The 15,741-nt window shown below is 53.3% G+C and overlaps 1 protein-coding gene across 2 annotated transcripts in view; it reads right to left on the bottom strand.

The window, feature by feature from the left end:
* DEF6 (DEF6 guanine nucleotide exchange factor) overlaps window positions 1-15,741 on the bottom strand; it is a 554,612-nt gene that overhangs the window by 210,971 nt on the left and 327,900 nt on the right. For both annotated transcript variants that reach the window (XM_073666425.1, XM_073666424.1), the window contains exon 8: window positions 12,293-12,591. In XM_073666425.1, the coding sequence (XP_073522526.1) occupies window positions 12,293-12,591 (299 nt within the window). The remainder of the gene's footprint in view (window positions 1-12,292; window positions 12,592-15,741) is intronic.

The raw sequence follows: 15,741 nt of genomic DNA, 5'->3' as shown, positions 1-15,741 counted from the left end.
AGGGGTGGCATGCATACCGGGATTGGGGGTGAGGGGTGCCATGAATACCAGTATTGGGGGTGAGGGGTGCCATGCATACCAGGACTGGGGGTGAGGGGTGCCATGCAAATCAGGATTGGGGATGACGGAGCCATGCATACCAGGATTGGGGGTGAGGGGTGCCATGCATATCAGGATTGGGGAGGAGGGAGCCATGCATACCAGGATTGGGGATGAGGGGTACCATGTATACCAGGATTGGGGATGAGGGGTACCATGTATACCAGGATTGGGGATGAGGGGTGCCATGCATACCAGGATTGGGGATGAAGGGTGCCATGCATACCAGGATTGGGGATGAGGGGTGCCATGCATAACTAGGATTGGGGATGATGGGTGCCATGCAAACCCGGATTGGGGATGAGGGGTGCCATGCATACCAGGATTGGGGATGAGGGGTGCCATGCATACCAGCATTGGGGATGAGGGGTGCCATGCATACCAGGATTGGGGATGAGGGGGCCATGCATACCAGGATTGGGGATGAGGGGGCCATGCATACCAGGATTGGGGATGAGGGGTGCCATGCATACCGGGATTGGGAATGAGGGAGCAATGCATATCGGGATTGGGGGTGAGGGGTGCCATGCATACCGAGATTGGGGGTGAGGGGTGCCATGCATACCGGGATTGGGGGTGAGGGGTGCCATGCATACCAGGATTGGAGGTGAGGGGTGCCATGCATACTGGGATTGGGGGTGAGGGGTGCCATGCATACCGGGATTGGGGTTGAGGGGTGCTATGCATACCAGGATAAGGATGAGGGATGGGGTACCATGCATACCAGGATAGGGGTGAGGAGTACCACACATACCAGGATTGGGGGTGAGGGGTGCCATGCATACCAGGATTGGGGGTGAGGGGTGCCATGCATACCAGGACTGGGGGTGAGGGGTGCCATGCATACCGGGATTGGGGGTGAGGGGTGCCATGCATACCGGGATTGGGGATGATGGGTGCTATGCATACCAGGATAAGGATGAGGGATGGGGTACCATGCATACCAGGATAGGGGTGAGTAGTACCACACATACCAGGATTGGGGCTGAGTGGTGCCATGCACACCAGAATAGGGGGTGAGGGGTGCCATGCATACCAGGATAGGGGGTGAAGGGTGCCATGCATACCAGGATTGGGGGTGAGGGGTGCCATGCATACCAGGATTGGGGATGAGGGAGCCATGCATACCAGGATTGGGGATGAGGGGTGCCATGCATACCGGGATTGGGAATGAGGGAGCAATGCATATCGGGATTGGGGGTGAGGGGTGCCATGCATACCGAGATTGGGGGTGAGGGGTGCCATGCATACCGGGATTGGGGGTGAGGGGTGCCATGCATACCAGGATTGGAGGTGAGGGGTGCCATGCATACCGGGATTGGGGGTGAGGGATGCCATGCATACCGGGATTGGGGGTGAGGGGTGCTATGCATACCAGGGTAAGGATGAGGGATGGGGTACCATACATACCAGGATAGGGGTGAGGAGTACCACACATACCAGGATTGGGGGTGAGGGGTGCCATGAATACCAGGATTGGTGGTGACGGGTGCCATGCATACCAGGACTGGGGGTGAGGGGTGCCATGCAAATCAGGATTGGGGATGACGGAGCCATGCATACCAGGATTGGGGGTGAGGGGTGCCATGCATATCAGGATTGGGGAGGAGGGAGCCATGCATACCAGGATTGGGGATGAGGGGTACCATGTATACCTGGATTGGGGATGAGGGGTACCATGTATATCAGGATTGGGGATGAGGGGTACCATGCATACCAGGATTGGGGATGAAGGGTGCCATGCATACCAGGATTGGGGATGAGGGGTGTCATGCATAACTAGGATTGGGGATGATGGGTGCCATGCAAACCCGGATTGGGGATGAGGGGTGCCATGCATACCAGGATTGGGGATGAGAGGTGCCATGCATACCAGCATTGGGGATGAGGGGTGCCATGCATACCAGGATTGGGGATGAGGGGGCCATGCATACCAGGATTGGGGATGAGGGGTGCCATGCATACCGGGATTGGGGGTGAGGGGTGCCATGCATACCGGGATTGGGTCTGAGGGGTGCCATGCATACCGGGATTGGGGATGAGGGATGCTATGCATACCAGGATAAGGATGAGGGATGGGGTACCATGCATACCAGGATAGGGGTGAGGAGTACCACACATACCAGGATTGGGGGTGAGGGGCGCCATGCATACCAGGATTGGGGGTGAGGGGTGCCATGCATACCAGGATTGGGGGTGAGGGGTGCCATGCATACCAGGATTGCGGGTGAGGGGTGCCATGCATACCAGGATTGGGGATGAGGGAGCCATGCATACCAGGATTGGGGATGAGGGGTGCCATGCATACCGGGATTGGGAATGAGGGAGCAATGCTTATCGGGATTGGGGGTGAGGTGTGCCATGCATACCGAGATTGGGGGTGAGGGGTGCCATGCATACCGGGATTGGGGGTGAGGGGTGCCATGCATACCAGGATTGGAGGTGAGGGGTGCCATGCATACCGGGATTGGGGGTGAGGGGTGCTATGCATACCAGGATAAGGATGAGGGATGGGGTACCATGCATACCAGGATTGGGGTGAGGAGTACCACACATACCAGGATTGGGGGTGAGGGGTGCCACGCATACCAGGATTGGGGGTGAGGGGTGCCATGCATACCAGGACTGGGGGTGAGGGGTGCCATGCATACCGGGATTGGGGGTGAGGGGTGCCATGCATACCAGGATTGGGGATGAGGGAGCCATGCATACCGGGATTGGGGCTGAGGGGTGCCATGCATACCGGGATTGGGAATGAGGGAGCAATGCATATCGGGATTGGGGGTGAGGGGTGCCATTAATACCGAGATTGAGGGTGAGGGGTGCCATGCATACCGGGTTTGGGGTTGAGGGGTGCCATGCATACCAGGATTGGAGGTGAGGGGTGCCATGCATACCGGGATTGGGGGTGAGGGGTGCCATGCATACCAGGATAAGGATGAGGGATGGGGTACCATGCATACCAGGAAAGGGGTGAGGAGTACCACACATACCAGGATTGGGGGTGAGGGGTGCTATGAAAACCCGGATTGGGGGTGAGGGGTGCCATGCATACCAGGACTGGGGGTGAGGGATGCCATGCATACCGGGATTGGGGGTGAGGGGTGCCATGCATACCGGGATTGGGGGTGAGGGGTGCCATGCATACCGGGATTGGGGGTGAGGGGTGCCATGCATACCAGGATTGGAGGTGAGGGGTGCCATGCATACCGGGATTGGGGGTGAGGGATGCCATGCATACCGGGATTGGGGGTGAGGGGTGCTATGCATACCAGGGTAAGGATGAGGGATGGGGTACCATACATACCAGGATAGGGGTGAGGAGTACCACACATACCAGGATTGGGGGTGAGGGGTGCCATGAATACCAGGATTGGTGGTGACGGGTGCCATGCATACCAGGACTGGGGGTGAGGGGTGCCATGCAAATCAGGATTGGGGATGACGGAGCCATGCATACCAGGATTGGGGGTGAGGGGTGCCATGCATATCAGGATTGGGGAGGAGGGAGCCATGCATACCAGGATTGGGGATGAGGGGTACCATGTATACCTGGATTGGGGATGAGGGGTACCATGTATATCAGGATTGGGGATGAGGGGTACCATGCATACCAGGATTGGGGATGAAGGGTGCCATGCATACCAGGATTGGGGATGAGGGGTGTCATGCATAACTAGGATTGGGGATGATGGGTGCCATGCAAACCCGGATTGGGGATGAGGGGTGCCATGCATACCAGGATTGGGGATGAGAGGTGCCATGCATACCAGCATTGGGGATGAGGGGTGCCATGCATACCAGGATTGGGGATGAGGGGGCCATGCATACCAGGATTGGGGATGAGGGGTGCCATGCATACCGGGATTGGGGGTGAGGGGTGCCATGCATACCGGGATTGGGTCTGAGGGGTGCCATGCATACCGGGATTGGGGATGAGGGATGCTATGCATACCAGGATAAGGATGAGGGATGGGGTACCATGCATACCAGGATAGGGGTGAGGAGTACCACACATACCAGGATTGGGGGTGAGGGGCGCCATGCATACCAGGATTGGGGGTGAGGGGTGCCATGCATACCAGGATTGGGGGTGAGGGGTGCCATGCATACCAGGATTGCGGGTGAGGGGTGCCATGCATACCAGGATTGGGGATGAGGGAGCCATGCATACCAGGATTGGGGATGAGGGGTGCCATGCATACCGGGATTGGGAATGAGGGAGCAATGCTTATCGGGATTGGGGGTGAGGTGTGCCATGCATACCGAGATTGGGGGTGAGGGGTGCCATGCATACCGGGATTGGGGGTGAGGGGTGCCATGCATACCAGGATTGGAGGTGAGGGGTGCCATGCATACCGGGATTGGGGGTGAGGGGTGCTATGCATACCAGGATAAGGATGAGGGATGGGGTACCATGCATACCAGGATTGGGGTGAGGAGTACCACACATACCAGGATTGGGGTTGAGGGGTGCCACGCATACCAGGATTGGGGGTGAGGGGTGCCATGCATACCAGGACTGGGGGTGAGGGGTGCCATGCATACCGGGATTGGGGGTGAGGGGTGCCATGCATACCAGGATTGGGGATGAGGGAGCCATGCATACCGGGATTGGGGCTGAGGGGTGCCATGCATACCGGGATTGGGAATGAGGGAGCAATGCATATCGGGATTGGGGGTGAGGGGTGCCATTAATACCGAGATTGAGGGTGAGGGGTGCCATGCATACCGGGTTTGGGGTTGAGGGGTGCCATGCATACCAGGATTGGAGGTGAGGGGTGCCATGCATACCGGGATTGGGGGTGAGGGGTGCCATGCATACCAGGATAAGGATGAGGGATGGGGTACCATGCATACCAGGAAAGGGGTGAGGAGTACCACACATACCAGGATTGGGGGTGAGGGGTGCTATGAAAACCCGGATTGGGGGTGAGGGGTGCCATGCATACCAGGACTGGGGGTGAGGGATGCCATGCATACCGGGATTGGGGGTGAGGGGTGCCATGCATACCGGGATTGGGGGTGAGGGGTGCCATGCATACCGGGATTGGGGGTGAGGGGTGCCATGCATACCAGGATTGGAGGTGAGGGGTGCCATGCATACCGGGATTGGGGGTGAGGGATGCCATGCATACCGGGATTGGGGGTGAGGGGTGCTATGCATACCAGGGTAAGGATGAGGGATGGGGTACCATACATACCAGGATAGGGGTGAGGAGTACCACACATACCAGGATTGGGGGTGAGGGGTGCCATGAATACCAGGATTGGTGGTGACGGGTGCCATGCATACCAGGACTGGGGGTGAGGGGTGCCATGCAAATCAGGATTGGGGATGACGGAGCCATGCATACCAGGATTGGGGGTGAGGGGTGCCATGCATATCAAGATTGGGGAGGAGGGAGCCATGCATACCAGGATTGGGGATGAGGGGTACCATGTATACCTGGATTGGGGATGAGGGGTACCATGTATACCAGGATTGGGGATGAGGGGTACCATGCATACCAGGATTGGGGATGAAGGGTGCCATGCATACCAGGATTGGGGATGAGGGGTGTCATGCATAACTAGGATTGGGGATGATGGGTGCCATGCAAACCCGGATTGGGGATGAGGGGTGCCATGCATACCAGGATTGGGGATGAGAGGTGCCATGCATACCAGCATTGGGGATGAGGGGTGCCATGCATACCAGGATTGGGGATGAGGGGGCCATGCATACCAGGATTGGGGAGGAGGGGTGCCATGCATACCGGGATTGGGGGTGAGGGGTGCCATGCATACCGGGATTGGGTCTGAGGGGTGCCATGCATACCGGGATTGGGGATGAGGGATGCTATGCATACCAGGATAAGGATGAGGGATGGGGTACCATGCATACCAGGATAGGGGTGAGGAGTACCACACATACCAGGATTGGGGGTGAGGGGTGCCATGCATACCAGGATTGGGGGTGAGGGGTGCCATGCATACCAGGATTGGGGGTGAGGGGTGCCATGCATACCAGGATTGCGGGTGAGGGGTGCCATGCATACCAGGATTGGGGATGAGGGAGCCATGCATACCAGGATTGGGGATGAGGGGTGCCATGCATACCGGGATTGGGAATGAGGGAGCAATGCTTATCGGGATTGGGGGTGAGGTGTGCCATGCATACCGAGATTGGGGGTGAGGGGTGCCATGCATACCGGGATTGGGGGTGAGGGGTGCCATGCATACCAGGATTGGAGGTGAGGGGTGCCATGCATACCGGGATTGGGGGTGAGGGGTGCTATGCATACCAGGATAAGGATGAGGGATGGGGTACCATGCATACCAGGATAGGGGTGAGGAGTACCACACATACCAGGATTGGGGGTGAGGGGTGCCACGCATACCAGGATTGGGCGTGAGGGGTGCCATGCATACCAGGACTGGGGGTGAGGGGTGCCATGCATACCGGGATTGGGGGTGAGGGGTGCCATGCATATCAGGATTGGGGATGAGGGAGCCATGCATACCGGGATTGGGGCTGAGGGGTGCCATGCATACCGGGATTGGGAATGAGGGAGCAATGCATATCGGGATTGGGGGTGAGGGGTGCCATTAATACCGAGATTGAGGGTGAGGGGTGCCATGCATACCGGGTTTGGGGTTGAGGGGTGCCATGCATACCAGGATTGGAGGTGAGGGGTGCCATGCATACCGGGATTGGGGGTGAGGGGTGCCATGCATACCAGGATAAGGATGAGGGATGGGGTACCATGCATACCAGGAAAGGGGTGAGGAGTACCACACATACCAGGATTGGGGGTGAGGGGTGCTATGAAAACCCGGATTGGGGGTGAGGGGTGCCATGCATACCAGGACTGGGGGTGAGGGATGCCATGCATACCGGGATTGGGGGTGAGGGGTGCCATGCATACCGGGATTGGGGGTGAGGGGTGCTATGCATACCAGCATAAGGATGAGGGATGGGATACCATGCATACCAGGATAGCGGTGAGGAGTACCACACATACCAGGATTGGGGGTGAGGGGAGCCATGCATACCAGGATTGGGGATGAGGGGTGCCATGCATACCAGCAGTGGGGATGAGGGGTGCCATGCATACCAGGATTGGGGATGAGGGGTGCCATGCATACCAGGATTGGGGATGAGGGGTGCCATGCATACCAGGATTGGGGATGAGGGGAGCCATGCATACCAGGATTGGGGATGAGGGAGCCATGCATACCAGGATTGGGGATGAGGGAGCCATGCATACCAGGATTGGGGATGAGGGAGCCATGCATACCAGGATTGGGGATGAGGGGTGCCATGCATACCGGGATTGGGAATGAGGGAGCAATGCATAACCAGGATTGGGGATGAGGGGTGCCATGCATACCAGGATTGGGGATGAGGGGTGCCATGCATACCAGGATTGGGGATGAGGGGAGCCATGCATACCAGGATTGGGGATGAGGGAGCCATGCATACCAGGATTGGGGATGAGGGAGCCATGCATACCAGGATTGGGGATGAGGGAGCCATGCATACCAGGATTGGGGATGAGGGGTGCCATGCATACCGGGATTGGGAATGAGGGAGCAATGCATAACCAGGATTGGGGATGAGGGGTGCCATGCATACCAGGATTGGGGGTGAGGGGTGCCATGCATAACGGGATTGGGGGTGAGGGGTGCCATGCATACCAGGATTGGAGGTGAGGGGTGCCATGCATACCGGGATGGGGGTGAGGGGTGCCATGCATACCGGGATTGGGGATGAGGGGTGCTATGCATACCAGGATAAGGATGAGGGATGGGGTACCATGCATACCAGGATAGAGGTGAGGAGTACCACACATACCGGGATTGGGGGTGAGGGGTGCCATGCATACCAGGATTGGGGGTGAGGGGTGCCATGCATACCAGGATTGGGGGTGAGGGGTGCCATGCATACCAGGATTGGGGGTGAGGGGTGCCATGCATACCAGGATTGGGGATGAGGGAGCCATGCATACCAGGATTGGGGGTGAGGGGTGCCATGCATACCGGGATTGGGGGTGAGGGGTGCCATGCATACCGAGATTGGGGGTGAGCGGTGCCATGCATACCAGGATTGGAGGTGAGGGGTGCCATGCATACCGGGATTGGGGGTGAGGGGTGCCATGCATACCGGGATTGGGGGTGAGGGGTGCTATGCATAGCAGGATAAGGATGAGGGATGGGGTACCATGCATACCAGGATAGGGGTGAGGAGTACCACACATACCATGATTGGGGGTGAGGGGTGCCACGCATACCAGGATTGGGCGTGAGGGGTGCCATGCATACCAGGACTGGGGGTGAGGGGTGCCATGCATACTGGGATTGGGGGTGAGGGGTGCCATGCATACCGGGATTGGGGGTGAGGGGTGCCATGCATTCCGGGATTGGGGGTGAGGGGTGCCATGCATTCCGGGATTGAGGATGAGGGGTGCTATGCATACCAGGATAAGGATGAGGGATGGGGTACCATGCATACCAGGATAAGGGTGAGGAGTACCACACATACCAGGATTGGGGGTGAGGGGTGCCATGCAAACCAGGATTGGGGGTTAGGGGTGCCATGCATACCAGGATTGGGGGTGAGGGGTGCCATGCATACCAGGATTGGGGATGACGGAGACATGCATACCAGGATTGGGGGTGAGGGGTGCCATGCATATCAGGATTGGGGATGAGGGAGCCATGCATACCAGGATTGGGGATGAGGGGTACCATGTATACCAGGATTGGGATGAGGGGTACCATGTATACCAGGATTGGGGATGAGGGGTGCCATGCATAACCGGGATTGTGGATGAGGGGTGCCATGCATACCCGGATTGGGGATGAGGGGTGCCATGCATACCAGGATTGGGGATGAGGGGTGCCATGCATACCAGCATTGGGGATGAGGGGTGCCATGCATACCAGGATTGGGGATGAGGGGTGCCATGCATACCAGTATTGGGGATGAGGGAGCCATGCATCCCAGGATGGGGGATGAGGGAGCCATGCATACCAGGATGGGGGATGAGGGAGCCATGCATACCAGGATGGGGGATGAGGGAGCCATGCATACCAGGATGGGGGATGAGGGAGCCATGCATACCAGGATTGGGGATGAGGGGTGCAATGCATACCGGGATTGGGAATGAGGGAGCAATGCATATCGGGATTGGGGGTGAGGGGTGCCATGCATACCGAGATTGAGGGTGAGGGGTGCCATGCATATCAGGATTGGAGGTGAGGGGTGCCATGCATATCGGGATTGGGGATGAGGGGTACCATGTATACCAGGATTGGGGATGAGGGGTGCCATGCATACCAGGATTGGGGATGAGGGTTGCCATGCATAACCGGGATTGGGGATGAGGGGTGCCATGCATACCCGGATTGGGGATGAGGGGTGCCATGCATACCAGGATTGGGGATGAGGGGTGCCATGCATCCCAGGATTGGGGATGAGGGAGCCATGCATACCAGGATTGGGGATGAGGGGTGCCATGCATACCAGGATGGGGGGTGAGGGAGCCATGCATACCAGGATTGGGGATGAGGGGTGCAATGCATACCGGGATTGGGAATGAGGGAGCAATGCATATCGGGATTGGGGGTGAGGGGTGCCATGCATACCGAGATTGGGGGTGAGGGGTGCCATGCATACCAGGATTGGGGGTGAGGGGTGCCATGCATACCAGGATTGGGGGTGAGGGGTGCCATGCATACTGGGATTGGGGGTGAGGTGTGCCATGCATACCGGGATTGGGGGTGAGGGGTGCTATGCATAGCAGGATAAGCATGAGGGATGGGGTACCATGCATACCAGGATAGGGGTGAGGAGTACCACACATACCAGGATTGGGGGTGAGGGGTGCCATGCATACCAGGATTGGGGGTGAGGGGTGCCATGCATACCAGGACTGGGAGTGAGGGGTGCCATGCATACCGGGATTGGGGGTGAGGGGTGCCATGCATACCGGGATTGGGGGTGAGGGGTGCCATGCATACCGGGATTGGGGGTGAGGGGTGCCATGCATACCGGGATTGGGGATGAGGGGTGCTATGCATACCAAGATAAGGATGAGGGATGGGGTACCATGCATACCAGGATAGGGGTGAGGAGTACCACACATACCAGGATTGGGGGTGAGGGGTGCCATGCATACCAGGATTGGGGGTGAGGGGTGCCATGCATACCAGGATTGGGGGTGAGGGGTGCCATGCATACCAGGATAGGATGGTGGGGACAGGATGGGGGCAGCACAAATACCGGGAGGGGGGCAGCACATACCAGCATGGGAGACTAATAAAAATGCTCGCCACCCGGGCGTAGAACGGGTTCAATAGCTAGTAAATATATAAGCATCCTACCTACTGTGTTCCGGGAGCACATACCACCTGGAGAATAATTACATATGTGAGTTCCTATTGAAACACCTCGAGTGCTTTCACAAGTGCCCAGGATTGTGCTGCAAACCGTGAACAAGAGGAACCTACAACTAACCCACCCAGTGGAATTATTGACAAGTTTATTAGGACATCAAAAAGGTGAGTGCAACCAGCACTTATTTAATATATATTTGAATCTTGATACTGTACTTAGATTCTGCGCTCTCTCCCCTTTCTGCACTTTTCTTATTTTATATTTTACCATTTATCTAAGCTAATGAAGGATTTATTCTCTGAGCTCAGTTTTTTTGTTTGTTTTTTTTTTAAAGTCCATTTATTGTCATGTCTCTTTTCTATATATATTTATATATTTGTGTTTCTTCAGATACTTTGTTATACCATGCCTAATGAAGAGACCCAACTAGTCTCAAAAGATTGCTTTGTAACATCACTTATTTTATTTTTGTCAGCCATTAGAAGGTATCATAACTACAAGATTATTATTTTGTATCTCCCACTGAGAACAATCAATCTTTTTTTCAACTGGCTAAAACGGTACAAAAATCTTTCTTTTCTTTTAGGCTATGTGCCCACGATGCAGAAATGGTCCGGATTTTTCCTGAGCGTTTCTGCATCTCCCTGGCAGAAAAAAAAGCATGCGGATTGTTCATGCGGATTGTACATGTGTTTTCCTGCCAGGGACATGCGGAAGTGAAGCGTTCTTCACTTGCATTTCCGCATGCGGGTTGTCAAGCGCTTTCCAAGCGATTTTAGCATCACTTGGAAAGTGCTTGTCAACTTGGTCACACTATATAAATCCATGCAACCAGCATGGATTTATATAGTGTGACCGAGAGAATGTCAAAAAATAAAAAAATAAATGTATACTTACCCTCCGATGGCCCGCGCTGTCTTGCTTCACCGTCCTGGCAGCCGGCACCGGTAGAGTGAAGGACCTGCCGACGTCAGCATCGCGTGATCCGTCACATGACTATGACGTCAGCGCAGGTCCTTCATTCCATCGCGAAGTGCCGGGAAGCAAGGAGGAGCGCACCGCGGGCCGCCGGAAGGTAAGTATATATTTAATTTTTATTTTATTCTTTTTTTACAGCTTTTTTAATGGTACCTGGGTGTGGAGGAGAGTCTCCTCTCCTCTACACCTGGGTACCATCTGCACATTAGAACGCGCCAATTACGCAAGTACAGATGCAGTCTTGCGGAATTGGCACGTTCTAATGCAAGTCAATGGCGGCGAAAACGCAGCACTTCCGCAAAATAATTGGTAGTGCTGCATTTTTTTCTGCAATGATAATCCGCAGCGGAAATTTCCGCAGCATGTGCACAGCACATGTGGATTATCATTGGGGAACATGGCAGGCCTTCTACCATGCGTCTTTTAAGCATTTCTGCAGCGTTTTTGGCGCTGCAGAAATGCTTAAAAAACGCATCGTGGGCACACAGCCTTAGAGTAAAACAAACATGTCTGTAATAATTCGGCCTAACTCGGAATCTACTCTCAGGTTTCTTTTAGTTTTTGGGTGTGTGCCCACGATCAGGAAATATCAGCTTTATGGAAGCGGCGTATATTCACATGACATGCTGCGGCCTATAAACCCGCGCCACAGATGAGTTTACGCGCATCAAATAGAAGCACAGTGGACATTGAAATTCTAGAAATCTCATCCACTGTGCTTCTAATGTAGAACACAGCGTTTTGGACGCAGTGCAGGTGAGCTGCGTCCAATTCGCTACTATTCCTGATTGTGGGCACGTACCCTAACAGCTTCTTAGTTCCCTTACTTGCCTCTTCTGCTTCTCGCAGCTGTCCTGACAGCAACCTTTGCATCTCCTTCTGCTGCTCTTGATGCTTGAGTTGCTCCTGCATCATAGCCTCTTCAGCTTTCTTTTGGGCCTCTCTCAGGTGCTCAAGTTCTTTTTGCTGTTTCTCTTTTTCACTCTGAAGTTCAACTAATCTCTGAAGCTCTTGTTCTCTTGCCAAACGACGCAGTTCACGTTGTTCGCGCTGCTCCCGGCGCTTATTCTGGAGTTCACGATGTAAAGAGACAGAGCCAGACTGTTGCAGACGGATAGCTGTCTGAATAGCTGAAATTAAATAGAATTTGTATTATTATACCTGATGATGTGAAAATGTTCCAGTTTCCACAGTATGAATGTCAACAGTGCAATATGTCAACTTTAAAAGTGTAATAAATGAAATCCAAGTAAATAGAAGTAAAGAAGAAATTTGATTCATGAATTGTTTCTTACAGTAATTAAAGTGAATGGTGATTTATGCTGCCCAAATCGTGGGCAGCATGAATCTCAGCCAAGCTGTAGGATTGCAGCCAGGTATAATATTTTCTGAAATGACCTGGTGTTTCAGACAAAATATTTTTTTTTTAAATATAAAATAGTGGTGCGTCTTATAGTCTGATTTTACGGTAGCTTACCGGGAGGAGGTGGGGTGGCTGCGGTGGAGTCAGAGGAAACAGAGTCGCTGCTGTAGGAGGCTGGCGACAGGAGTGGGGCAATGCAGCGTTCCTCGAGCTGGGAGGAGGGGATATCCCGGCGCTGCGAGGCCGCAGGCCCTGGGCTGTCGGAAAATGTTGGCATTGAGTGGATTCCCCACACTTTCCCATTGATTTCCCTGTGGTGGGCCCTGGTAAAATGGCCGTCTCCGGCGGCACATGCCCAGATTGAGATCTCATTTCTCAAGATCTCTGGAGCCCAAATCTCAATCTTCACATGTTTCGCCTCTGGCAGCCATTTTCCTAAAACATGTTCCCTAAGTCCACTGCAGTGAAAACGATGGGAAATGAAGGGACTCTGCTGACATTTTCTGACTGCCCAGGGCCCATCACAGCTTCGCACTGCTGAACACCTCCTCCTCCCAGCTCGGAGCCCGCAGCATTGCCCCAGTCCTGCCGCCGCCAGCTTCCTGCAGCAGCGACCCTACCTCCTGGGACCCCGCTCCATCGCAGCCGCTTCCCCGGTAAGCTACATTCGGATTATAAAACACACACCCATTTTCCCCCAAATTAGGGGGAAAAAAGTGCATCTTATACAGTAATATTGAGCAGAATTAAGTATGCTGACTAGCTGTTACTGCTAATACATGTTACAATAGTACTTATAGTATCATGTAATCCTACCTGTAACAGTTGATAAAAAACATATAATATACTGCTTTTTATAAAAAGCAGTAATTTATACTGCTCCTGTTTTGAAAAATAACCTTGAGTTTATGTCATAAGTATAGATGCGCCTTTATCAACAGCTCCCCCCACATACAGTATGATGACTTCAGAGCACCCCCACACAACATGATGCCTCCAAATACAATATAATGCCCCCCTCACAGTATGATATCCTGACAGTTACGAACACACAGTAGGATGTCCTCAGACACAAAATCATGACCCTGCAGCCAGGGGCGTATATAAAAATCATGGGGCCCCATAGCAAAAGTCCAAATTGGCCCCCCTCCCCTCCCCATAAAAAAAATGAAAAAAAATTCTGCAGGATATGCAACTTTTGAAGACAGGGAAATGGACATGTTTTGTGGCATGTACATAGTGAATGTGCCCATACCGAAGCCATTTAGTGTTCTCACCCCTTTTTATAGCCCTTTAGATTTAAATACCCCCAAAGATGCATCCAACACACTGTATTATACCCCCCTACAGTAAATTCCCCTAATGTAGCCCCTACACGCACAGTATGATGACCCCATAGTCCCCCAAGCAAAGTATGATGCCCTCACAAACACCCACACAGTATGATGGCCACCCAGCAAACCCCTCCCTCACACAGTATTATAGTTCCCAAAAGTATGATGATCCCCACATACTCACATGGTATGATGGCCCTTACAGCCGCCCACACAGTATGATGGCCCCACAGGTCCTCCACTGTATCATGGTCTCCACAGGACCTCCATACAATATGACAAAGTACCCACAGTATAATGGCCTGCACAGGTCCCCCACACACAGTAATGTTGGCCCCCACAGTAGTCCTAACCACAATATGATAATCCCCACAAGCCCCCCACACAGTATGATGACCCCACAGTAGTCCCCTCAACAGTATAAGGCCCCACAGCCCCCCTACAAGTCCTGACTGATGAAAAAAATATATAAAAATTAATCACCTAGCCCTGATTCCCCAATGAGCTGCTCTATGCACCATGTGAACGGAGGCTATGCACAGAAGACGTGATATAGTGACATCATGCTTGGTGCGCTGAGACACAGACTCATGGCTGAATGGTACAGCAGGGAGACTTTAAGGATCTGGTCTCCTAAAGAGCTCAAAAGTGGCCACATGATCTGCCGCTATTAGTGGTATGCCACTGGCACTATAGTAAGAGCTATTTTACACAATGACATTTTTATGTACATACATACAAGTGCTTCTCACAAAATTAGAATATCATCAAAAAGTTAATTTATTTCATTTCTTCAATACAAAAAGTGAAACTCATATATTATATAGAGTCATTACGAACAGAGTGATCTATTTCAAGTGTTTATTTCTGTTAATGTTGATGATTATGGCTTACAGCCAATGAAAGCACAAAAGTCATTATCTCAGTAAATTAGAATTATTAAAAAAACACCTGCAAAGGCTTCCTAAGCATTTAAAAATGTCCCTTAGTCTGTTTCAGTAGGCTCCACAATCATGGGGAGGACTGCTGACTTGACAGATGTCCAGAAGGCAGTCATTGACACACTCTACAAGGAGGATAAGCCACAAAAGGTCATTGCTAAACAAGCTGGCTGTTCAGAGTGCTGTATCCAACATATTAATGGAAAGTTGAGTGGAAGGAAAAAGTGTGGTAGAAAAAGGTGTACAAGCAACTGGGATAACCACAGCCTTGAAAGGATTGTTAAGAAAGGGCCATTCAAAAATTTGGGGGAGATTCACAAGGAGTGGACTGCTTCAAGAGCCACCACACACAGACACATCCAGGATATGGGCTACAAGTGTCGCATTCCTTGTGTCAAGCCACTCATGACCAACAGACAATTCCAGAAGCGTCTTACCTGGTCCAAGGAGAAAAAGACCTGGACTGTTGCTTATCGGTCCAAGGTGTTGTTTTCAGATGAAAGTAAATTTTGCATTTCATTTGAAAATTAAGGTCCCAGAGTCTGGAGGAAGAGTGGAGAGGCACACAATCCAAGCTGCTTGAGGTCTAGTGTGAAGTTTCTACAATCAGTGATGGTTTGGGGAGCCATGTCATCTGCTGGT

The sequence above is a fragment of the Phyllobates terribilis genome, unplaced genomic scaffold (assembly GCF_046119375.1).
Source record: "Phyllobates terribilis strain yellow unplaced genomic scaffold, ASM4611937v1 Scaffold_2__4_contigs__length_985480577, whole genome shotgun sequence".
Taxonomy (NCBI): Eukaryota; Metazoa; Chordata; class Amphibia; order Anura; family Dendrobatidae; genus Phyllobates; species Phyllobates terribilis.
Note: the sequence above shows the minus strand (reverse complement) of the source record. Positions and strands in the feature narration are given on the sequence as shown.